The sequence below is a fragment of the Salvelinus fontinalis genome, chromosome 42 (assembly GCF_029448725.1).
Source record: "Salvelinus fontinalis isolate EN_2023a chromosome 42, ASM2944872v1, whole genome shotgun sequence".
Taxonomy (NCBI): domain Eukaryota; kingdom Metazoa; phylum Chordata; class Actinopteri; order Salmoniformes; family Salmonidae; genus Salvelinus; species Salvelinus fontinalis.
The window spans coordinates 12091894-12116646 of NC_074706.1; the positions used below are offsets into that span (position 1 = coordinate 12091894).

The window sequence follows — 24753 nt, forward strand, 5'->3', positions numbered from 1 at the left end:
CATGAAGGAAGGCGAAAGGGAAGCAAGTCTTATTTCTGGAGAATACATTTTTTACAGGATAGTTTATTTCACAATACAACTATAATGGACCTAAACAATATCCTGCAGTTTAAATAATATATATATATATAAACAATTTAAACCAACACAAAAGACAAATGTAACATAATCCCTTGAGGAATGCACTTTAACTACTCATTCAAGTATCCAACAAAATATATGTGGTTCTAGACATTGTAAAAATAATACAATTAAATGTTTAAATAAAACTGTATGAGAAACCTGAGGGAGAATTGCTGGTGCTTGTAGACGAGTTGCACATCCATGATTTGATTACAACACACTGCCCCTGCAATCTACTCCCAAAACTTTATACACATCCTCCGTTAAACACGAAAAGGATCATTCAGTAAGAAACAGGGTTGCGGTCAATTCAACTTTCAAATCAATCAGTGCATTTAGGAAGTTAATTAAATGTAACATTTACAATTAGGATTTTACACTTCCTCAGTTGACGGAATTGAAGCGGGAACTGACCCCAACCCTGAAGAAAAGTCAACTTCTCTGTGCATGACATCAGGATGAAAGCATGACAGAGGTTTCAACCTCCAACATAAAATGTGATACTTAAGTCTACAAGTTTAAACCAAGTCCAACTTGATCCAGAGCGATTGAGCAGTGGTGTTAAAAATTCAGCTAATACAATCCACAACCAAAACACACATCTATTGCCCTCACTCAGATAGAAGCTAGCCTGATCCCAGGTCTGTTTTTCTTCTCTTGCCAACTCCTATAACAGTGACCATAGCTGTTGGCGAGACAGCTAAAATCGACCTGGAAGCAGGCAAATGAAGAGCTTCTTCACACCTTTCTCCTATCAGGGTGTAAAGTACATCTCTTTGGTCAGCATTGATACGATGCAGGGGATCTGCTTCTTGGCATCGAAACCAGGAGACTTTGACGCAGACTCAAACTCTGTCGCCACTTTGTGGTTGACCCGGGTCAGGATGTGTTGGACCTCCAGCTCTTTGCTGTACTTGCCAATCATCTCACACAGCGATTGGATGAACCAGGAGCCAGTCTGAGTGTTCCTCCACAAGTAGTAGCCTGTGGAAAGACGTGTGAGAGTGCATAAGAGTCAAGGGCCTGGTTTGAATAATTCAGAAAATGCATCCTTGCTCAAGATAATAACAGATCTTAAGTGGATGGATTGGTAGAAGTAAAAGGGTGGTAGCCTTGCTTTCACAGATCCAACTACTTATAGATCTGTGCATACTTCAAGGAAACAAGGCAACTTGACTGGAGAGTGCTTCTATGTATGTGTGTGTGGCTTTGGAACATGTCTTGGACCTGGAGCTGTGGAGTAGGCATAGAGGAAGTCTGCTTCCACAGGGATCTTGGTCGAGCCCTCATCTGAATTGCTGTCTGCCTCGATGCCCACGTCCAGATCAGTACCTCTGCACGCCTGCATGTCACACACACAGGGAAACAGGAGACATGGTCACAGTCACACACACAAAAACGCAAAGGCTAACTTTTGAACCATCCCTCACCTCTTGACTTCCGAATCGTACTACACCGGCTCTGACGCTTGTCGGACGTGGCAGGGCTTGCAAACCATTACAAACTACAAAGGGAAGCACAGCCGAGAGCTGCCCAGTGACACAAGCCTACCAGATGAGCTAAACTACTTCCATGCTCGTTTTGAGGCAAATAACACTGAAACATGCATGAGAGCACCAGCTGTTCTGGAAGACTGTATGATCACGCTCTCCGCAGCCAATGTGAGTAAAACCTTTAAACAGGTCAACATTCACAAGGTCGCAGGGGCAGACGGATTAGCAGGACGTGTACTGCGAGCATGCGCTGACAAGTGTCTTCACTGAAATGTTCAACCTCTCCCTGTCAGTCTGTAATACCAACATGTTTTAAGCAGACCACCGCCTGTGCCCAAGAACACTAAGGTAACCTGCCTAAATGACTACCGACCCATAGCACTCACGTCTGTAGCCATGAAGTGCCCTAGAAAGGCTGGTCATGGCTCACATGAACACCATTATCCCAGAAACCCTAGACCCACTCCAATTTGCATACCGCCCCAATAGAGCCACAGATGATGCTATTGCACTCCACACTGCCCTTTCCAACCTGGACAAAAGGAACACCTACGTGTTGCATCCCTGCTTGGTATGGCAACTGCACGGCATCCGACCGCAAGGCACTACAGAGGGTAGTGCGTACGGCCCAGTACATCACTGGGGCCAAGCTTCTTGCTATCCAGGACCTCTATACCAGGCGGTGTCAGAGGAAGGCTCTAAAAATTGTCAAAGACTCCAGCCACCCTAGTCATAGACTGTTCTCTCTGCTACCGCACAGCAAGCGCTACCGGAGCGCCAAGTCTAGGTCCAAGAGACTTCTAAACAGCTTCTACCCCAAGCCATAAGACTCCTGAACACCTAATCAAATGGCTATCCAGACTATTTACATCTGTTATCATCTATGCATCGTCACTTCAATAACTCTACCTACATTTACATATTACCTCAACTGACCGGTGCCCCCACACATTGACTCTGTACCGGTACCTCCCTGTATATAGTCTCGCTATTGTTAAACTGCATTGTTGGTTATGGGCTCGTAAGTAAGCATTTCACTGTAAGTATTGTTGTATTCGGCGCATGTGACTAATAACATTTGATTTGACTGCGGACGAGACTGACCTGTTTTGTCAGTAGGGGATTAAATTAACATCTATCTTATACCTTCTTTTAACCTTAACTTCATATTGTTGTTCTAGTGCTTTTGTTTCACTTTAATTCCATCTAGAAAACAAAAACCCCAAACAGGTGCAACGGCTTTGTAAATTTGCTACTGTGCAGTTTTAAAAGTCGGTTCTAGGAATACACGTGATGGCAACAGTACCTGGATGAAGAAGAGTTTGGGCTTGCCCACCAGCGAGTTGCAGCGGTCGCCCCGGAACAGGCTGGTGAGGCTCTTGAGCTCGATGGAGGCATCCGTTCCAAAGAACACACTATCGTCCCCGTGACTCAGCAGGACACACACGAACGAGGCGGAGCGGCTGTGGTCCTCCTTGGAGGCTGGAAACACAACATCATGTTTTAGATTAGTCCTTCACATAATTGACAAGACACTTTAACTTCTTATGGCTGGAGGCAGTATTGAGTAGCTTGGATGAATAAGTTACCCAGAGGTGCCCATAGTAAACTGCCTGCTCCTCAGTCCCAGTTGCTAATATATGCATATTATTAGTATATTTGGATAGAAAGCACCCTGAAGTTTCTAAAACTGTTTGAATGATGTCTGTGAGTATAACAGAATTCATATGGTAGGCAAAAACCGGAGACAAAATCCAACCAGGAAGTGGGAAATCTGAGGTTGGTCGATTTTCAACTCAGCCTCTACTGAAGATACAGTGGGATATTGGTCATGTTGCACTTCCTAAGGCTTCCACTAGATATCAACCGTCTTTAGAAACTTGTTTGAGGCTTCTACTGTGAAGTGGTGCCGAATGAGAGGGGAATGGGTCAGAAGTCTGGCAGAATGCTTTGAGCTCGTGACGCTCGTTCATGTGAGAGCGAGATCTGTTCCATTTGCTTTCCTGAAGACAAAGGAATTCTCCGGTTGGAACATTATTGAAGATTTATATTAAAAACATCCTAAAGATGGATTCTATACATCGTTTGACATGTTTCTACGGACTGTAACGGAACTTTTTGACATTTCGTCTGCTCCTAGTGAACGCGCTTCGTGACTTTGGATTTGTTTACAAAACGCGCTAAAAAAAGTAGCTATTTGGACATAAATGATGGACATTATCGAACAAACAAACATTTACTGTCGAACTGGGATTGCTGGGAGTGCATTCTGATGAAGATCATCAAAGGTAAGTGAATGTTTATAATGTTATTTCTGACTTCTGTTGACTGCACAATATGGCGGATATCTTTTTGTCTTGATTGGGCTCTGAGCGCCGTACTCAGATTATTGCATGGTTTGCTTTTTCCGTAAAGCTTTTTTATTTTTTATCTGACACAGCGTTGCATTAAGGAGAAGTGGATCTAAAATTCCATGTGTAACACTTGTATCTTTGATCAACTTTTATTATGAGTATTTCTGGAAATTGATGTGGCTCTCTGCAAAATCACCGGATGTTTTTGGAACTACTGAACATAACGCGCCAATGAGATTTTTTTTATATAAATATGAACTTTACCGAACAAAACATACATGTATTGTGTAACATGAAGTCCTATGAGTGTTATCTGATGAAGATCATCAAAGGTTAGTGATTAATTTTATCTCTATTTCTGCTTTTTGTGACTCCTGTCTTTGGCTGGAAAAATGTGTTTTTCTGTGACTTGGCGGTGACCTAACATAATCGTTTGTGGTGCTTTCGCTGTAAAGCCTTTTTGAAATCGAACACGGTGGTGGGATTAACAACAAGATTACCTTTAAAATGGTATAAGATACTTGTATGTTTGAGGAATTTTAATTATCAGATTTCTGTTGTTTGAATTTGGCGCCCTGCACTTTCACTGGCTGTTGTCATATCGATCCCGCAGCCAGGAGAAATCTGCTGTTGCTACATCAATTTTGGGACTTAGAAAGTATTGATGTACCCTTAGTTAAACTGTTGTATACCATCAGAACCCAAAATATAAGCTTGCGTTACTTCAATGTTTGTAAACAAAGTAAATGTAAACAAACACTGTACAGCATTTTAAAACATGGTTAATACTATAATGCTGATATCCTGGATGGTCAGTCCTGTCTATGAGTTTGAAAATGGTTACATTTCTTCAGCCTCATCTCTCAGCTTTTTACCAAAACATGGTGGTGGTAGGTTTTGTTATTGTTTCAACTGCATATTGCCCCTTTAAAAAGGTAGACAAGAGCAGTATTGGGACGATTTCCCAGGACAAGAAGAAGTGGGAAGCGAGTCGCACATTTTCTCCACCATTGTTTTCACACAGCCATCAGTGCAACAGTGCACATGTACAGATACTGTGAGAGCGGATAGTTTTGCATCCCGCTCATCCGCAATGTCTTTGGTTAACCCTGTTGCTCGTGGCAACATCATATTGTTGATTCTCAGTTTAAGTACAGGAGACCATGTACCTGTTTTTATTGTGAATGGGCTGCTTTTAAAACTTAATTTACTGAATGTCTTCTGTGTATGATCTTCATACGAAGACAAACCTATCTCTGTAGTGGTTGTCAGTGGTGGTGCTGACTTCCGAACAAGCTTACCTGTGGTTAAAACATGCTTGATCTGGTCCACTGTCTGGTCGTTGTAAACCTTCACCTTATAACCCAGTTTCCCAAACACATTCATCACGTTGCCTGCATCCACATCTGTGCCATTGCGTACATTCATACCTTTAAAAACAAAGTCAAGTTATTAGACTAATTCTATTTGCTTTCTGGATATGCAATGTGTCATCATTGTGTACATACAGCCTTACACAGTAGTGGAAAAAGTACCTGATTGTCATACTTGAGTAAAAGTAAAGATACCATAGAAAATGACTCAAGTAAAAGTGAGTCACCCAGTAAAATACGACTTGAGTAAAAGTCTAAAAGTTTTGTTTTAAATATACTTAAGTATCAAAAGTAAAAATATAAATAATTTCAAATTCCTTATATTAAGCAAACCCAATGGAACCATTTTATTTACAGCTTGCCAGGGGCACACTCCAACAGTCAGACATCATTTACAAAAATAGCATGTGTGTGTAGTGAGTCCTCCAGATCAGAGGCAGTAGGGATGACCAGGGATGTTCTCTTAATAAGTGCGTGGATTGGACCATTTTCCTGTTCTGCTAAGCATTCAAATGTAACAAATACTTTTGGGTGTCGGGGAAAATGTATGGCGTAAAAAGTACATTATTTTCTTTAGGAATGTAGTGAAGTAAAAGTTGTATAAAATATGAATAGTACATAATACTTTAAAGTATTTTTACTTAAGTACTTTACACCGCTGCCTTTACACATATTCTTACAGTAGTAACCCAGCAGACAAAGCTGGGTGAGGTAATGTCATTACAACCAGTTTACATAATAAAAAAATTAAAAAAATATTTAACCAGGTGGGCCAGTTGAGAACAAGTTCTCATTTACAACTGTGACCTGGCCAAGATAAAGCAAAGCAGTGCGATAGAAACAACAACACAGAGTTACACATGCGATAAACAAACATACAGTCAATAACACAATAGAACAATCTGCGTGTGCAAATGGAGTAAGGAGGTAAGGCAATAAATAGGCCAATAGTGGTGAAGTAATTACAATTTTGAAATTTACACTGGAGTGATATATGTGCAAATGAGGATGTGTAAGTAGAAATACTGGTGTGCAAAAGAGCGGGAAAACAAAAACAAATATGGGGATGAGGTAGGTAGTTGGTTGGATGGGCTATTTACAGATGGGCTTTGTACAGATGCAGCGATCAGTAAACTGCTCTGACAGCTGACGCTTAAAGTTAGTAAGGGAAATATAAGTCTCCAACTTCAGTGATTTTTGCAATTCGTTCCAGTCACTGGCAGCAGAGAACTGTAAGGAAAGGCGGCCAAAGTAGGTGTTGGCTTTGGGGATGACGAGTGAAATATACCTGCTGGAGCGTGTGCTACGGGTGGGTGTTGCTATGGTGAACATTGAGCTGAGATAAGGTGGGGCTTTACCTAGCAAAGAATTATAGATGACCTGGAGCCAGTGGGTTTGGCGACGAATATGTAGCGAGGACCATCCAACGAGAGCATACAGGTCGCAGTGGAGGAGGTATATGGGGCTTTGGTGACAAAATGGATGGCACTGTGATAGATTGCATTCAATTTGCTGAGTAGAATGTTGGAGGCTATTTTGTAAATGACATCGCCGAAGTCAAGGATCGGTAGGATAGTCAGTTTTACGAGGGTATGTTTGGCAGCATGAGTGAAGGAGGCTTTGTTGCGAAATAGAAAGCCGATTTAATTTTGGATTGGAGATGCTTAATGTGAGTCTGGAAGGTGAGTTTACAGTCTAGCCAGACACCTAGGTATTTATAGTTGTCCACATATTCTAAGTCAGAACCGTCCAGAATAGTGATGCTAGTCGGGCGGGCAGGTGCGGGCAGTGATCGGTTGAAGAGCATGCATTTCGTTTTACTAGCATTTAAGAGCAGTTGGAGGCCACGGAAGGAGTGTTGCATGGCGTTGAATCTCGTTTGGAGGTTAGTTAACACAGTGTCCAAAGAAGGGCCAGAAGTACACAGAATGGTGTCATCTGTGTAGAGGTGGATGAAAGAATCACCCGCAGCAAGAGCGACATCATTGATATGTACAGAGAAAAGAGTCTGCCCGATAATTTAATCAGGTAATAATGATGTAATTTCAACTAGTTTCACCCACTGGGAAGAAGCTGAACAAGCTTTATGCAAATACAAAACACATGTATTAGACATAGACTAGACAAGGAAAAACATCACCCTATGTCTACAAATGAACAAACACAATACCTGTTCTTCTGTCAAAGTTCTTGTTGTTGATGATGATACACTGGCCAATGCTGGGGTAACTGAGACTGTACCTGAAGCTATGGGAGTGAGGTTTGGCGTCCACCTGCATAGACCCAGAGCCACCACGGGGGCCCTCACACCTAAGAAATAATAAAACAGATGCCACTTAGCAGACGCTTTCATCCAAAGTCCCTTGCAACCTAGTGATTGCATAGAATACATTTTCATCTATGCATGTTATCCCTCTGAGAATTGAACCTACGACTGAGCCACACAGGACCACTAGTTAGATCACAGCAATACACCAATCTGATACTCTGTGTAAGTCAGATCTCGGACTGGGATTTGAGTAAGGATACATGTGATCTGTTGAAATACTTTTGAGCATCCTTCCCTCCTACTTTCCTCAAAGTAATCACTGATCAGACATGTGGATTGTGTGGATGAGCTATGAGGTGGTACCCTTACTTTTCACCTGCAGAATCATCAGATCAGTGATTACTGTAGGAAGGGCTGAAGAATGCATTTCAAAAGCATTTCCCAGGCAGGCTCTTAACTCAAAATTATCCCAGGGATGTTGCCATGTGACTGACCCTGTGCCTTCCCTCTCCCTCCCGACTGGTAAGCCATTTATATGACTAAAAAGAGAAGACGTTTTACATAAGAGATACAATAGATTTCCTATTGTAAAATGTATATTTTTAGTCATAGATATGGCTGTGTGTGTGTCAACTATAGGCGTGATACAAAAACAATTTTGCCAATTTCCTGTATGTAGTCTAGCTATACTGGCCATGAACCAAATTTGCCATCAGACTCCACGACCACAAGGACCGCAACACGATGATCAAGTAACAATGTAGCCGAATGTCCTGATTTCATTACAATTATTTTTAATAACATGTGAAGGCCCGACTGTCTGGTAAATATCGACACTCAAACCAACTTTACCACGGTTGACTAGGCTACTTCGTAAAATGCATGCATTGTGTTAACAAAGAATCTCACTCTTGTCCATCGCCCCGCCTGGCGTCAATGCAGTCCCCAGCGCTCAAATCGTTTGCTACTGACATGGTATTCTGCGAATCGATTTCAAACAAATGTCAGTTATTATATATTTTAAAAAATCGTAGTAAAGTTTTGGTCAGACCGTGCAAATTGCCACACTTTATACTGTATGCGTATGTCTTCCTGGAGTTCTTTGTTACAAACAACAGTCAGCAACCAACCAATAGTAGCGTCCGGAGTAAACAGTATTAGATTACGTCACCATCAAAACCAATGCAAGGGGGCGTTCGGTTTCCACACCACTCATATGATCCCATCTAAAAAATAATATTAATAATACACATAACTTGTGGCTCCATATTGATGGGCTATATGCATTTGTAATATGTAATAGTCATATTGCACGAATTCAGCTTATGAGACAAAAGTATAATGTGCTCAACTATTTGGATAGTAAGGCACACTTCTAGCGCACTGGAAGTACGTCACTTTTCGCAGCAAAACAACGTTTTCAACACGGGTTCCTGTAAGTAGATAGATTCAGTTCCTGCTGTAAATCGAATTCTGTAACGTTAGCTTAGCTTAGCAAACGTTAAGCAGGTTTTTACATCTTATTATACGTTTTAGTAGTACTAGCATTAACAACATTACTGGTACACATTACACTCAACTCTGGCTAAATGTGCAGTGTGTATGGCTAGTCTGATTTAATCAGGCTGTAATACACAATTCATTTATTACCAATTCATACACAATTGAATGCTTGTAAACAAAAAAAATGAATGTCGCTAAAACAATCTTGTCATTCTCATGGCCTGTCAGTCCTTGCATCCAATGTGTCGGGAATTTGAATGTTGGCCCTAGCTACATTTCTCCAGCCACATCCCATCCATTCTCTGCTAGGCCTAATAATGATGGGGCTTCACAATCATATTCTTGTGAATGCAAAATCAGAGATGGGTCTATAGTAATGCCTTCAGTATTGATCATTGTTAAAGTTAGATATGAAAAACACTGACACAACTACATTAAAGTAATCAAATAAAAATCTTTTTTCTTACATGCAGAAAGGACTGTGGTGGCAGCCTGCATCAAATAGAAGATGAACACGGGTGATTTGTCCTTTGTCCTCTCGCTTCAAACCAAGCAGGCAGCCATCCTCCATATGGAAGCTCTTCCCCCGTCAATGTATGGCTATCAACTTTGCCCAGAGAGGTACGCACCAGCATCTCTGCAGTAACGTGGTGCCATATCTGTTTGTGCTGTCATGTTTGACATTGACCATAGGATTTGACAAGACGGCACAAACAGATCTGTGAGCAGGTATGTCCGGAGGACTTTGTTCCCTTTTGTGTGACGTGTGTGTTTCATTGCACTTCCATGTGTCATAATAACAGAAAAAAATGACATTTTTGTTTTCAGCTAACTGTAGTTTTGACTGCCCTCTAATTCAAAGGACGTGCACGTGTTTGCACTTGAGAAGGAACAGGCCAAGATGGATGGGAAGATCTTCCTGGTCACCAGTTACAGTGAGCTATGGCATTACTACAGGTATGTATAAGGTAACACCATTCACTTCAATACAACTTTATTTATACCTTCAGAGGCAGTTAAGAAATAAGAAAGTCCTATTTGTCATAACTGAAGATTGCTAACCAATGGTACTACCGCACTTTAACCCTTTCAAGTTCAACTGTAATCAGTACCTACAGGCAACCTCCGATACGTTGCTATTAGGTTATCCCAGAGTAAGTAACTTGCCATAAGGTGAAACCAGCTGTCGAGACTGTTTATGACATCTGTTAGGTAATTGTTATGACAGTAGCCCTTATGACATGTGGTCCAAAAGTGATCCGTAGAAGGATGTTTTTTGTTGTACATTCTGAGGAATTAAATGTTAATTTAGCCACTCTCAATTTCATAGACAGAGCTATGGATGCAAAGACTGACTTGCAGAATTTTAATAATGTTTTGAGGTTATACAGTGTCGTTTACAACTACATTGTTTACAAACAATGGAGCAAAACTAGCTTATATTTTGGGTTCTGATGGGGTATGACAGTTAATGTGGAAATTTAGCAAGTTGAGATGACTTAACTGCTTGGAGTAACACTAGATTGTATACTGTCACGGTCAAAACATATTGATGCAGTTGTAGCTAAGATGGGGAGAAATATGTCTATAATAAAGCAATGCTCTGCCTTCTTAACACTATCAACAAGGCAGGTCATACAGGCCCTAGTTTTGTTGCACCTTGACTACTGTGTGGTCAGGTGCCACAAAAAAGGACTTAGGAAAATTGCAATTGGCTCAGAACAGGGCAGCACAGCTGGCCCTTGGATCTACACAGAGAGCTAATATTAATAATATGCATGTCAATCTCTCCTGGCTGAAAGCAGAGGAGAGGTTGACTTCATCACTACTTTTATTTATGAGAGGTATTGACATGTTGAATGCACCAAGCTGTCTGTCTAAACTACTGGCACACAGCTCGGACACCCATGCATACCCCACAAGACATGCCACCAGAGGTTTCTTCACAGTCCACAAGAGACTATGGGAGGCACACAGTACTACATAGAGCCATGACTACATGGAACTCTATTCCACATCAAGTAACAGATGCAAGCAGTAAAATTAGATTAAAAAAACACCTTATGGAACAGCGGGGACTGTGAAGCAACACACACACACACGATAACATACGCACTAATGCCGGCCCTACTGGTTGTTCTGATAGCGTAGGATATGTATATAGCTTGGTAGGATGTTTCTGACTAGCTTGGTAGGATGTTTCTGATAACTGAACATTGATAAACTACCAACTCCTTACCTGTTTTCTGGTACTTGTTTGTTCTGGATTATTTTGAGTGATTTTATAATAAACATATGACTGCAAACCATTTATCTGCAAATTGAGTCACCAAGCATGTGTCCACAGGCATGGAAGGAAGCGAAAGTAATTCCACTGCCTAAAAATAGTAAAGCACCCTTTGGACGGCTGTAAGAGCCAGCAATCAGTTTGCTGCCTGTTCGAAGTAAACTGATGGGAGAGAATTGTGTTTGACCAAATACATTTTACATTTAATCATTTAGCAGACGCTCTTATCCAGAGCGACTTACAGTAGTGAGTGAATACATTTCCATTTGTACTGGTTCCCCGTGGAAATCGAACCCTGGCATTGCAAGTGCCATGCTCTACCAACTGAGCCATACACTATCATTTTTCAACTTCTGAATTTCAGATAGGGCACTCAACTTGTACTGCACTTACTCAAATGAAAGATGATTGGTTAAAATAAATGGATAAGATAGTTGGAGCTGTATTGTTAGATTTCAGTTCAGCCTTTCTTATTGATCATAAATTGTTATTGAAGAAACTCACTTGCTACGACTTTACATCACCTGCGATTACATGGTTGGAGAGTTTATCCAATAGAGCCCAGTGTTCAAGGCAGTTGCCTTGGGCCGTTATGCTTCTCTATTTTTACAAATGATTTGCCACAGGTCTTACGAAGCTAGAATGACTATGTATGCGGATGAATTCACACTTAACACGTCAGCACCCAAAGCCTGTGAGCTCACTGACATTCTAAATGAAGAGTTTGTATCAGAATGGGTGGTTAGTAATAAACTGGTCTTAAATACATAAAACTAAAGCACTTTATTTGGTTCAGAACCTAAGATGTAAACCTCAACTGGAGTTGTGCATAAAGGGTGTGACCACTGCAAGTTGAGGAAGCGAACGCCTAGGTATAACAGGATGGTCAATTATCATGGTCAAGTCATATTGACAAAGTTGTGAAGATGGGGAAGGGGTATGTCTGTTATAAAAATGTTGAGTTTTTTTTTAATATACAAAAATCAACTGTATTAGTTAAGGCTCTGGTCTTATGCGTCAGGTAATATGGTCAAGTGCGGCAAAGAAAGACCTAGCAAAGCTACAGCTGGCTCAACACAGAGCAGCACATATAGAACTAACACGCCAGTCCATCCTGGTTGAGGGTTCATGATAGATTAACTGCTTCTCTTCTAGTTTTCATGAGAAGTATTACTGCAATGAAAACTCCAGATTGTCTACATAATCAAATAACATTCCGCTCAGACACCCATGCATATCCCACAAGACATGCCACCAGGGGTCTCCAGTATTATACAGAGCCACGATTGCATGGAACTCCAAACACTCAAGAAAACAGTAAAATTACCTTTAGGAAATGGATTAAACATCTCATGGAAAGGCAGGGACTGTGAGGCGACATTTTTTGTTGTATTTCTTGTGACCGTCCTTGTCTATCAGTGTTACTTGTCATGTGTTTGTGGACCCCAGCAAGAGTAGCAGATGCTTCTACAAAAGCTAATGGGAATCGAAATAAAACCATGCATTTGATGAAGTTTAACGTTTGATGACTGAAAACAGTTTCATCGTATTGCGTACATCAAAGAATGTCTGTATACAACAAAAAAAAGATGAATCAGAGAGCAGGGACAAAAGTGTTTATTTGGTACAGTCAAGTAAATGAAAAGGTATGATTTTCACTGCTGTACAAAACACGTCGAAACCGAACACTGCTAAGTCGATTTAAGGAGAGCTCAAGTTCCTAGTATTGGCCATCTGTGACGGTGTCTCGATAACGTAATCCAAGCAGATAAACCCAGTCAGGTACAGAACAATGTTAAGAAACAGGTCAATGTGTATCATGAGCACTTAATTCATTGTTAAATAACCTGAATTCACAAAAGGACCCTTTTTGTTAGATGGCAAAGGAGACTGAAATTATATAAGGAACCACATTATAGACGAGGTAAATGGTTGGTTAGGCCTAACACAAATAATCACTATTTTTGTCCAAAAAAAAGCAAGCTTGCAAGGGGCCAGTGAGCCATGGCTTGGTACTGGTCTAAACCAGCTTAACCTGATCATTCTCCAGGGTATCCTTCATTAGGCATCAAATGGGAGCAAATATTTTCAAATGGATGGTGAGTGTGCAGTTCAATTGGACAAAGGTCAGTTTTACCACCTCCATTTGAAAACATTATTTAAAAGCATTGGATTTGTGTAAGCATGGGCTAGCTAGAGAGACCTTGCATCATTTCTTACACCCAATTATTCCTTTTATGTGATCAAGTGCACATTTCGGGGAGAGAATCGGAATTGGGCAGCTGGCTCCTGATTGTTCCCTTCGGAATATGACCCAGGTTCCAATTGGCCGATAGGACTAAGTTTTCTGTGGATAGAACAGGTACCAGCGTGTGCATTTTGGCACATTGAGGCCACTGTAGTTTTAAGGACACTTACAGAATAAATGTTTCTGTGTAAGAGCAGAAACATCGGTGGCACTTTGCATGTGCAATACCAGAACGAAAACAACCAACCTAGTCTTTTATCCCTGATGTGTGGGAGGCTTGTTTCCTTTGCCAGGCTTTTGTACCATTAGCGGTTCAGAAGATCATAACACCTTTCTGAATGGACGTCTTCCTACTTGTCTTGTGTGTAAAATAGATCTGGAACTGTTCAGAAAGGTTTAGACTAGGCCTTCTGACAGTACAACGTTGGTATGCAGAGAAAGGGAATGCAGAGAAAATAAAACATGGCACTTCTACTGTATCAACCATGACCCATTGATGTCCTTGTGATTTTTTTCCCCCTTCTACAGACAGACACTACTTACAGTAACATTCATCAATGATATTAAATATCAAATTAAATTAAAAGAGACAAACATTAAATAGACTGCTATAAATAGCTACTGTATTTCTCAAGTTGTACAAGGCATTAGGGTGATACTGAAACATTTGCATGGGTGTGGTATTAACATAACAAAAATAAGAATATAAAACTAAAGTTTGTCAGAACTTAGAGATGATTAGTAAAAATGAGTTAATTGAAACTGACACAATTGAAGGATTACCGACCGTGAGATGGTCGAGAAACTCCAAACAGACGACTCGATCGGCACTTGAAATGGCTGACAGGAATGGTTGACACAGAGTCACATGGACAGTAAGGCATGCATCTCTCCCTCTTTCACTACGGCCTAGATATAAACAAATGTAGATAAACAACCTGTGCACTGCAATTTACTTCTAAAAGGGATTGTGCTGACATGATCACGTTTGCCGTAAACACAGCGCGCCGTGAACGTCTGGGAAAATCGCCTTTAGAAGTCTAATCGCAGTGCATGGTCTACCTGCATTTGTACAAATCCCGGTCTAGACCTCTAACATAACCGTCTCCCTCCCTCTCCATCTCTTCTACAGCGCAAGGAGACCAAAGACACTGTCACAGTAGACAAGGGAGGGCACAACCGTCGTCAATCATCACATCCGAGGAGCATTACATTCAAGTGGAGCGGGTTATGGTTTCCAGATGATCGTCACCCTCTGCTTCCCTTTCCCCTCTACCGGGGGGTTCACATCTTGATCGTCGCATAGAGCAGGTCAATCTGCTCCCGGAAGTGACTGCGAAGGTCGGTCCTCTTGGCCTTGAGCGTGGGCGTCAGGAGGCCGTTCTGGACGGAGAACATCTCCGTGTGCAGCGAGATATCTCTCACCTGCACGGGACAGAGAGCATGTTATTCATTATTCCGCTTATTATGCATTTAGCGTTTATTTAACAAGCCGAGTCCCATTGAGATGCAAATGTAGTTTTTTTAAAAATCCAAGAGTACTCTGGGCTAGAGGCAGCATTATAATCATGCACATTTTGGCACCAACATCGCTTGTGAGTGTTATCTTGTTTAAATGGTGCCTAAGGAGTGTGTGGAGTATTAGGAAGGATGCCTTACCTGCTCAAAAGACTTCAGCCCACCTTCTTTCCCCAGCCTCAGAATGTCCTCCAGAATGGCATTTTTCAACTCCTGGAAAGACAGGCACTTTAGACAAGGCAGTGTAGACAATCTTAATGGTTGTACTTTAAAGGGATAGTTCACTCAAACTATCTTGTAGTATTTTGTTCGTTAGTCTATTGTTAATACAACCCCCCCCCCCAAAAAAAAAATGTCAGGGGTCACATTCTTTGACACTTTCAGTACAAACAAAAACTGTGATGAGTGTTTGAGATGAGATTGGCCTTGTTCCGATATCCACGCTAGCATGCCCAATACATTGCTTTATTCTAAGGCTTTACACTCCAAATCAAATCAAGTTGTATGTCACGTGCGCCAAATACAACAGGTGTAGACCTTACCGTGAAACGCTTACTTACAAGCCCTTAACCAACAATGCAGTTCAAGAAATAGAGTTAAAAAAAGATTTACTACATAAACTAAAGAAATAAAATAAGTAACAATAAAATAACAATGAGGCTATATACAGGTTACCGGTACCGAGTCAGTGTGCAGGGGTACAGGTTAGTCGAGGTAATTTGTACATGTAGGTTGGGTAAAGTGACTACGCATAGGTAATAAACAGCGAGTAGCAGCGGTGTAAAACAAAAGGGGGGGGGGGGGGGGGGGGGGCTCAATGTAAATAGTCCAAGTGGCCATTTGATGAATTGTTCAGCAGTCTTATGGCTTGGGGGTAGAAGCTGTTAAGGAGCCTCTTGGACCTAAACTTGGCACTCCGGTATCGCTTGCCGTGCAGTAGCAGAAAGAACAGTATGACTTGGGTGATTGAGTCTGACAACTTGTTGGGTCTTCCTCTGACACCGCCTAGTATATAGGTCCTGGATGGCAGGAAGCTTGGCCCCAGTAATGTACTTGGCCGTACGCACTGCAATCTGTAGCACCTTGCAGTCGGATCCGAACAGTTGCCATACCAGGCAGTGATGCAATCGGTCAGGATGTTCTCGATGGTGCAGCTGTAGAACTTTGAGGATCTGGGGACCCATGCTAAATCTTTTCCGTCTCCTGAGGGGGAAAAGGCGCTGTCGTGCCCGCTTCCCGACTGTCTTGGTGTTTGGTCCATGAGTTACTGTAGAGGCTCTTCAAGCTGCAATTACATTTTTCTGAGGACAACACCTGTTGAAGTTTAAGAGGATGGACTGTGGAACTTAGCCACTGAATACACTGTTAGTTGATGGTAAATCTGCCATACCATTGAAGCTAGCTAACCTTGCTTGCGCACATCTCCAAATAAGAACCCTCGATGCCCTTCTTCTTTGCCCATCCTGGTAAGAAGTCTGGATCAGGCACCACAATGCCCACCAGGCATGCCTGTGCCAAACAAGACATTTTCAAACATTTTTCTTACAATTCATAAGCATTTATACTAATTTACAAATGTATCAACATTTACAAGCAGTGGCTTATACATGAAAGTCATAAGTGTAACCCAAACAAGTTTCAGTCCGATGGTGAATACAGCCACAACAAACGTTATGCACGTACATACCCAACCACAAACAAAGTGCATCAATAGAAAGTATTTGGTTTGTCACACACCTGCAAGCTATCGCCATGGACAAAGATCTGGGCCACCGGGTCGCTCCGGATGTAGACGTTCTCGACCTTCTCCGGGGCAATGTACTCTCCTTGAGCCAGCTTGAAGATGTGCTTCTTCCTGTCCACGATCTTCAGAACGCCATTCTGAAAGTACAGTAAACAAACTTAACTCAGTAGTGAGCTACATCAGATTTAGCCCCATTACTACTCTTAGTCAGTCATAGATTGAGGCCCAATAGCAGTGGTGGGCCAGTGTCTGCTGATCTCTATTTCCTGGTACTTATATCATCATCAGCATCATCATCATCTAAGCAGGGTCAGTCCTGATCGATCCCTGGATGGGATACCAGCTGCTGCTGGCAGTGGTGTTGAAGCGCTAAGGAGATCCAATGCCCCAGGGCAGTGAAGGGGATATTGCCCTGCATAGTGTGCCGTCTTTCGGATGGAACGATAAACAGGTGTCCTGACCCAATGGTCATTAAAAATCCCATTGCAATTACCGTAAGAGTACAGGTGTTAGCCCCATTGTCATGGCTAAATTCCTAACCTGGCCCCATTCCATCATAGCCACCTAATCATCCCCTATATTCCTAATTGGCATATTTCACCTCATGTGTGGTGAGCGTTCTTGCACAACAACTGTCACTGTGCAAGCCCCACCAGAGGACAATTGCCATAGGCTAGCTCAGTGTTTCCCAATCTTGGTCCTGGGGACCCAATGGGGTGCACATTTTTGTTTTTTGCCCTAGCACTAACACACTTGATTCAACTAATCAAGTCACCATCAAGCCTAAAAAAAAAATGAACAGAATTGAGAAACACAGAGGTAGTTGAATGTAGAGTTGACAGTACTTACAGGCAGCCACTTCCCAATGTCTCCCGTGTGGAGCCAGCCATCCTGATCCAAGGCCTCCATTGTCTTCTCCGGGTCATTCAGGTAGCCCTTGAATACGTTTGGTCCTTTTACACACACCTGCAAAGAAGCAGAATTTTATACATAAATACAAACATGAGACCAGGCTACACACCCACCTCCTCAAAGGCTATTGATAAAATTGTGAAGTATCAAAGCAAGCTCTCGAGTGGCACAGCAGTCTAAGGCACTGCATCTCAGTGCAAGAGGCATCCCTACAGTCCTTGGTTTGATTCCAGGCTGTATCATATCCGGCCGTGATTGGGAGTCCCTTAGGCCGACGCACAAATGGCCCAGCGTCGGCGGGGTAGGCCGTCATTGTAAATAAGAATATTCTTAACTTACCTAGTTAAATAAATGTTAAAGAAAATTCAACTGGGAAAACCCCAATCCCAATAAAGCAAGCTAGAGAAGACCCATCTCAGTATTCCAGTAGGTCCCAATACATGCGTTAAAGAGATCAATGGAAGGCAGACCAAGGACGCTGCCATTGGAGGCCATTCAAAAAACCTTATCTAACAATGTGGATATTCATCAAATCCGTCATGATTAATGTGTTCTAGCAGGCACATAATGTGGTTAATAAAGTCTGATTTGGCCAATTTTGTTGCATAATATTTAGAAGTTGTACAATAGGGTTTAGAAAACAGACTACATGACCAAATGTATAGTTTAAGTTGACATACATCTTAGTCTTAGACATACATAATTTTAAACTCAGTTTCACAATTCCTGACATTTAATCCTAGTAAAAATGTCCAGTCTAAGTCAGTTAGGATCACCACTTTATTTTAAGAATGTGAAATGTCAGAATAATAGTAGAGAGAATGATTTATTTCAGCTTTTATTTCTATCACATTCCCAGTCAGAAGTTTACATATACTCAATTTGTATTTGGTAGCATTGCCTTCAAATTGTTTAACTTGGGTCAAATGTTTTGGCTAGCCTTACAATCTTCCCACAATAAGTTGGGTGAATTTTGTCCCATTCCTCCTGACAGAGCTGGTGTAACCGAGTCAGGTTTGTAGGCCTCCTTGCTCTCACACGCTTTCTCAGTTCTGCCCACAAATTTGAGATATGATTGAGGTCAGGGCTTCGTGATGGCCACTCCAATACCTTGACTTTGTCCTTAAGCCATTTTGCCACAACTTTGGAAGTATGCTTGGAGTCATTGTCCATTTGGAAGACCCATTTGCGACCAAGCTTTAACTTCCTGACTGATGTCTTGAGATGTTGCTTCAATATATCCACATGATTGTCCTTTCTCGTGATGTGAAGTGCACCAGTCCCTCCTGCAGCAAAGCACCCCCACAACATGATTCTGCACTTCAACACTTAATCTGTCTAAACAATTGTTGGATTACTTGTGTCATGCACAAAGTAGATGTCCTAACCGACTTGCCAAAACTAGTTTGTTAACAAGAAATTTGTGGAGTGGTTGAAAAACAAGTTAATGACTCCAACCTAAGTGTATGTAAACTGACTTCAACTGTATATGGATACCTGTTCGTCAAGCATCTCATTCCAAAATCACGGGCATTAATATGGAGTTGATCCCCCCTTTGATGCTATAACAGCCTTCACTCTTCTGGGAAGGCTTTCCACTAGATTTTAGAACATTGTTGCAGGGACTTGCTTCCATTCAGCCACAGAGCATTAGTGAGGTCAGGCACTAATGTTGGGCAATTAGCCTGGTTGCAGTCAGCTTTCAAATTCATCCCAAAAGTGTTTGATGGTTTAGTTCAGGTCTCTTTGCAGGCCAGTCAAGTTCTTCCACACCAATCGACAAACCATTTCTGTATGGACCTCGCTTTGTGCACGGGGGCATTGTCATGCTGAAACAGGAAAGACCCTTCCCCAAACTGTTGTAAGCACAGAATCGTCATTGTATGCTGTAGCATTAAGAGTTCCATTCACTGGATCTAAGGGGTATAGCCAGAACCATGAACAGCCCCAGACCATTAATTCCTCGCGTTCTCCTGGCATTTTCCAAACCCAAATTTGTCCTTTGGACTGCCAGATGGTGAAGCGTGATTCATCACTCCAGAGATCGAGTTTCCACTGCTCCAGAGTCCAATGGCGATGAGCTTTACACCACTCCAGCCGACGCTTGGCATTGCGCATTGTGACCTTTGGCATGTGTGCGGCTGCTCGGTCATGGAAACCCATTTCATGAAGCTTCCGAAGAACAGTTATTGTGCTGATGTTGCTTCCGGAGGCAGCTTGGAACTCGGTAGTGAGGGTTGCAACTGAGGACAGTTCTGTGAGCTTGTGTGGCCTACCACGTCGCGGCTGAGCCGTTGTTGCCACTAGACATTTCCACTTCACAATAATAGCACTTACAGTTGACTGGGGGAGCTTTAGCAGGGCAGAAGTTGGAGAGGTGGCATGTTGGACTTGTTGGAGAGGTGGCATCCTATGACGGTGCCACGTTGAAAGTCACTGAGCTCTTCAGTAAGGCCATTCTACTGCCAATATTTGGCTATGGAGATTGCATGGCTGTGTGCTCGATTTCCTACACATGTCAGCAATGGGTGTGACTGAAATAGCTGATTCCACTCATTTTATGGGGTGTCCACATATACCATTTATAAAAAAGTATGTTTGCTAACTTGGATAAGTTCAGATAAGCTAGTAGCATAGCTAGCCATATAGAAATCGATGGTGGTATTTAAGTCGTTTTTAAGTGTAATGCAGTTGATTGGTGACGATGACATGAACATGTATTGGAGTTGATAGGCTAATTTTGATGGGTGGCAATGAGGAAATTCTGGATCTATCCCCACCAGGGGGGACCCATGTGTGGAATTTCCATGATGTTTACATTGTTTTGGTCGAACTCTAAACCTCTCTTTACTGCATGTATTAAAGTCTTACCACTGCACTTGGCCCTTATCTTTCAATGTTTGCAGATCAGTAAGGTGGAAGCTTTACCACTATAGTGCTTATACCCATTCAGACCCTTCAGATATGCTAACATTGACTGGTTAGGGCCAAGGGGGAGGGACAGGGGGCAATTTGAGACTGGCTGTTCCAATCAAAGGCACGCAAGAAACCAAGGTGGGACTTTCAATGGTCTATACACCTCACCTCTCCTTCCCCATTGGCAGCAAAGTAGTTCATCTCAGTCACGTCTGCCAGCTTTACATAGTTGCAGGGCAGTGGAGCCCCCACATGACCTGGGCAGAAAAGATGCGTTGTCACATTTCAGTAACACTTTTTGTCTGTTCTTTCATAATGCCAACAATGTTTCATGAAGATTCCAGTGAGCCACACAAGACAGAAGTAAAACTGTTCTTAAATCATTGTAGAATCAGAGTGTAGAGCAGGTGTAGAGCCATGTGTGACTTGTTTGTTGGATTAAGCATGTGGTGGTATGCGTTGTGTGATGTGGTAGTAATTGAATGTGTCGGTAACGCTTGAATGTGTGTATTACCTGCTGTCCAGTCCCCAGGCACGGACATGGTACACCCGGCTGTGCACTCAGTCTGACCATAGCCTTCGTAAAACTGTCAAGTAGAAGCACCAGACATTGATTTGAAAGCACTGTAAATGGAGTAACTTGTGTTTCTGATGCTAGTATATTATCCATCTTCAGCACCACAGCAGGCTAGTTGGGTAGGAGGTTGATTCCCAAGCATGAAGTGATTGTTTTGACTGATAGAAAGAGAACATTATTGAACAAACAGGAAGTGTCAAGAGGGAGCTACTTCTCTAGGGTATGAAAAGGGCTACATTCCGATTCTCTACCTCTCCCCACAAAGAGTGCGCCTGTAAACTCCCCCTAAAGGATTTAAAAGGAAATGACTAGTGTGTTGGATATGGGTGAAATTCCTTCCAGCCATGCTTGTACCAATCCAATGCTTTTAAATGCACGAGGGGGAGTGAATGAGTGCACACCTCTTTAGAAGGTTAAAGAATTAGAATGCAACCAGGCTCTGCATCCAAATTCTCTGGGAAAGGGGGCATTTGTACACTCTTCCCCACACATTTAGAAGCATTGGATTGGTGGAAGCATGGACTAGAGAGTTTATCCTTTTGTTCACCTGTCATTTAAATGTGTAAATCAATGAAGGGAAGTCTCACCTGGCAGCCAAGTGCGGCACGAAGGAACGTCAGGACGGTTGGAGAAACTGGGGCCGCTCCTGTGATCATCAGCCTCACACGACCCCCAAGACTTTTCTGGAGAGCACAAAGGAGGAAAGACGTTATTGACATCCATGGTTGTACCTCACAATAGACCAGCGATTCTCAAATTTGGGTCGAGGGAGGTTGAGTGGGTCGCATGTGTCGAGTAATTTTCTTTAATATATTTTTGGTAAATTAATGGAAAAAAATAACTTAAACCGGGTAGAAAGTGTGTAGAAATTATTATGAATTTACATTTTTAAATAATTAGCAGAGACATTTTTGGTTGATTTTCTGGTCTCAAACCAGTGAGTTTATTAACCTTCAAAAACAGTGGCGACCCATTTTGAACCCCACCAGTTCTTTTAACGTTGCCCGTTTCACCTTAATACATGGCACATATCTGATAGCAAACAACTTTTTTTATTTAAAAAAAGAGTTAAAAGCTGCATACAGACATGGTCTCTTTTTTGCTTTCTTGAGTAAGGCAGCTCCAAAATGCAGGCGTTTCAGCCTCGCTCAGTGCTTTCTGTGGTGGTGGGGCAGCCAGCGGAAAATATGGAGTGTAGAGGTTGGTAATGTTCTCTAGTTGCGACGTGATTGGCTCAGTGTTCTGTCACTGATAGGGACACTACGTCACCGCAACATCTACGGGGAGTGCTCAAGCCCCTTGGGTGCTGCCATAGAGTTACATTAAAAGTGCCCATCCATGGCGGCTCAAGGTCATAAGCCACAGATAAATCACGTTATATTTACCGTAGCTTTGATTGGACTGATCATGTCAATTTAAGATTTTTAAACTTAACTAGCAAGCTAGCAGTCATCATGAATCAAGTCGACAATCTACTGGAAAATCCATTTAAATCTTATATGCCTCCTTTTGTAATCATACGGTTCTTAATTGGTGTACAGGGAGAAAACTAAGAACGGCCCATGTTCTGAATTCTGAACAAAGATATTTTGACTACATCCATCCTAGCTCATTGTCAATTGAAGTTACGGATTGCCTCTTATCCGCTCGTCGTCTCCTTATGCCATAGTTTGTACATCTCAATTGTCAGTAGAAACCACATTTGTTTAAGTAAGTCGGCCATATCAGCTATGTTTTTTTAAAGGCAGTAAATGAAGCTGAATGAACTGTTTCGCTGCCAGACAAGGCTCTGCTGATAGCCAGGTGTAGCAGTGGTAAGGTTTTGGGACAGCTTTATTTATTTATTTAGGCCAGTTTGCGGGCACCGTTTGTCACCGTTATAGTGCAATTTATGTATTGTTTAGGGGCTTTGCTGTCATGCATAACAAAGATTCCGACCAAGATTTACATGCTAACAATCACCACTGATCAAGAATATGGGTAAAATGTAATAACTGACAAAAGTGGTGGGAATGTTGTTCCCATGTAATCTAATTTCTACATTTAATAGCAATATAGCATTTAAAACAGACAAAAAAATATATAAACGTAACATGTAAAGTGTTAGTCCCATGTTTCATGAGCTGAAATAAAAGATCCCAGAAATGTTCCATATGCACAAAAAGCTTCAAGTTGTGCAAAAATTTGTTTACATCCCTGTTAGTGAGCATTTCTCCTTTGTCAAGATAATCCATCCACCTGACAGGTGTGGCATATCAAGAAGCTGATTAAGCCTTGGGCCTTGTGCTGAGGACAAAAGGCCACTAAACAAAATACAGTTTTGAGGAAGTGTGCAATTGGCATGCTGACTGCAGGAATGTCCACCAGAGCTGTTGTCAGAGAATTTAATGTTATTTTCTCTACCATAAGCCGCATCTGATGTTTTAGAGAATTTGGCAGTATGTTCAACAGGACTCACAACCGCAGACCACATGAAATTTTGCATGTGCATTTTTCCCCACCAATCAATCAGTTAAGGGTTGCATTATAATACTTCATACAAATTTGCCATGATGGAAAATGCTAATGTGTGGCACTTTCTTACCACCAAATTGTTTTACCATTAACCCTAGTCTTTACAATACCCACATTCCTAACTAAATGAAAAAACACCCTAACCTTAAACCTCACCCAGAACCCGAAACATAAACTTAGCTCATGTAAGTCACAACATTAAAGTCAACATTGTCCTTCCTAGCACGACCATCTGGTTCCTATCCATGGGTACCTGGACTTTTTGGAAGATGAGCTTGTCCCACAAGCTGTCCTTCCTGACCACGCCATTCATCATCTCCGCATGCTTCCTCCTGGAGGCAAAAACCATCAGCCACCTCTTCAGTGGCGTGTTGGCCTGTCCAAAGATCTATGAAGGAGAGAGAAAATAATATCTTATTTGTCCATCTTGCAAAGGACATTTGTCTTTTGCCCTGCTCCCAACCTTGTGCCTCCGTCAAGGGCAAGACTGGAGTGGATGGGCAGCTACAATCTGTAAAGCAGCAGCCCGTTGGTTGACAGTTCAGTTTGCTCTTTTATTGCCCAGCCCAGGATTTGAACCAGCGACTGTCCGGCTACAGGTCCGCCCGTCTGACCTCTAGGCTACATAACGCCCCTTCTCCAAAGAGAGTATTCAACAACATATCAAAACCCAAAGCAATCTAGGCCACTGAGCTATTTGAGACCTTTGTGGTTGAATTCAGTCCAACACACCTTTAAATTGTTTATGAAGCATCTTGGTTTACAAACCTTTGCCCACACATGCTTTAAATTAGAGCTCGATACACATGTACAACTTTTCTAAGAAATGTTTGTATTTGTCTTTTGTGCATGTCCAATTCAAATAAATCGAGCTACTGGTACTAAGTGATATGGTCATATTATTGTTGAAAACATCCCTCAG

General features: G+C 42.0%; 2 protein-coding genes and 1 long non-coding RNA gene across 7 annotated transcripts in view; 1 reads left to right on the forward strand and 2 right to left on the reverse strand.

The window, feature by feature from the left end:
* Window positions 1-29: 29 nt before the first annotated feature.
* LOC129841022 (caspase-3-like) lies at window positions 30-9686 on the reverse strand. Of its 2 annotated transcripts, none has more exons than XM_055909132.1 (6): window positions 9583-9686; window positions 7514-7653; window positions 5272-5400; window positions 2923-3098; window positions 1351-1465; window positions 30-1107 (listed from the first exon to the last, which is right to left on the reverse strand). In XM_055909132.1, the coding sequence occupies exons 1-6, from the start codon at window positions 9684-9686 to the stop codon at window positions 878-880; spliced, it is 894 nt and encodes a 297-aa protein (XP_055765107.1). In that variant the 3' UTR covers window positions 30-877. The 2 variants fall into 2 exon arrangements, with proteins under 2 accessions (XP_055765107.1, XP_055765108.1); XM_055909133.1 differs by lacking the exon at window positions 9583-9686 and adding an exon at window positions 8522-8720.
* On the forward strand, window positions 8836-24712 carry LOC129841023 (uncharacterized). Of its 2 annotated transcripts, none has more exons than XR_008757269.1 (4): window positions 8836-9047; window positions 9589-9736; window positions 9944-10072; window positions 14783-24712. It is a non-coding gene; the product is annotated as an uncharacterized LOC129841023 (long non-coding RNA). The 2 variants fall into 2 exon arrangements; XR_008757268.1 differs by having other exon boundaries at window positions 8844-9047; window positions 9978-10072.
* Window positions 13004-24753, reverse strand: part of LOC129841021 (long-chain-fatty-acid--CoA ligase 1-like) — a 53653-nt gene continuing 41903 nt past the window's right edge. For all 3 annotated transcript variants that reach the window (XM_055909131.1, XM_055909130.1, XM_055909129.1), the window contains exons 13-21: window positions 24085-24219; window positions 21905-22000; window positions 21255-21327; window positions 20909-20997; window positions 17762-17878; window positions 16906-17049; window positions 16576-16677; window positions 15310-15381; window positions 13004-15075 (exon numbers count right to left, since the gene is read on the reverse strand). In XM_055909131.1, the coding sequence (XP_055765106.1) occupies window positions 14935-15075; window positions 15310-15381; window positions 16576-16677; window positions 16906-17049; window positions 17762-17878; window positions 20909-20997; window positions 21255-21327; window positions 21905-22000; window positions 24085-24219 (969 nt within the window). In that variant the 3' untranslated portion in view covers window positions 13004-14934. The remainder of the gene's footprint in view (window positions 15076-15309; window positions 15382-16575; window positions 16678-16905; window positions 17050-17761; window positions 17879-20908; window positions 20998-21254; window positions 21328-21904; window positions 22001-24084; window positions 24220-24753) is intronic.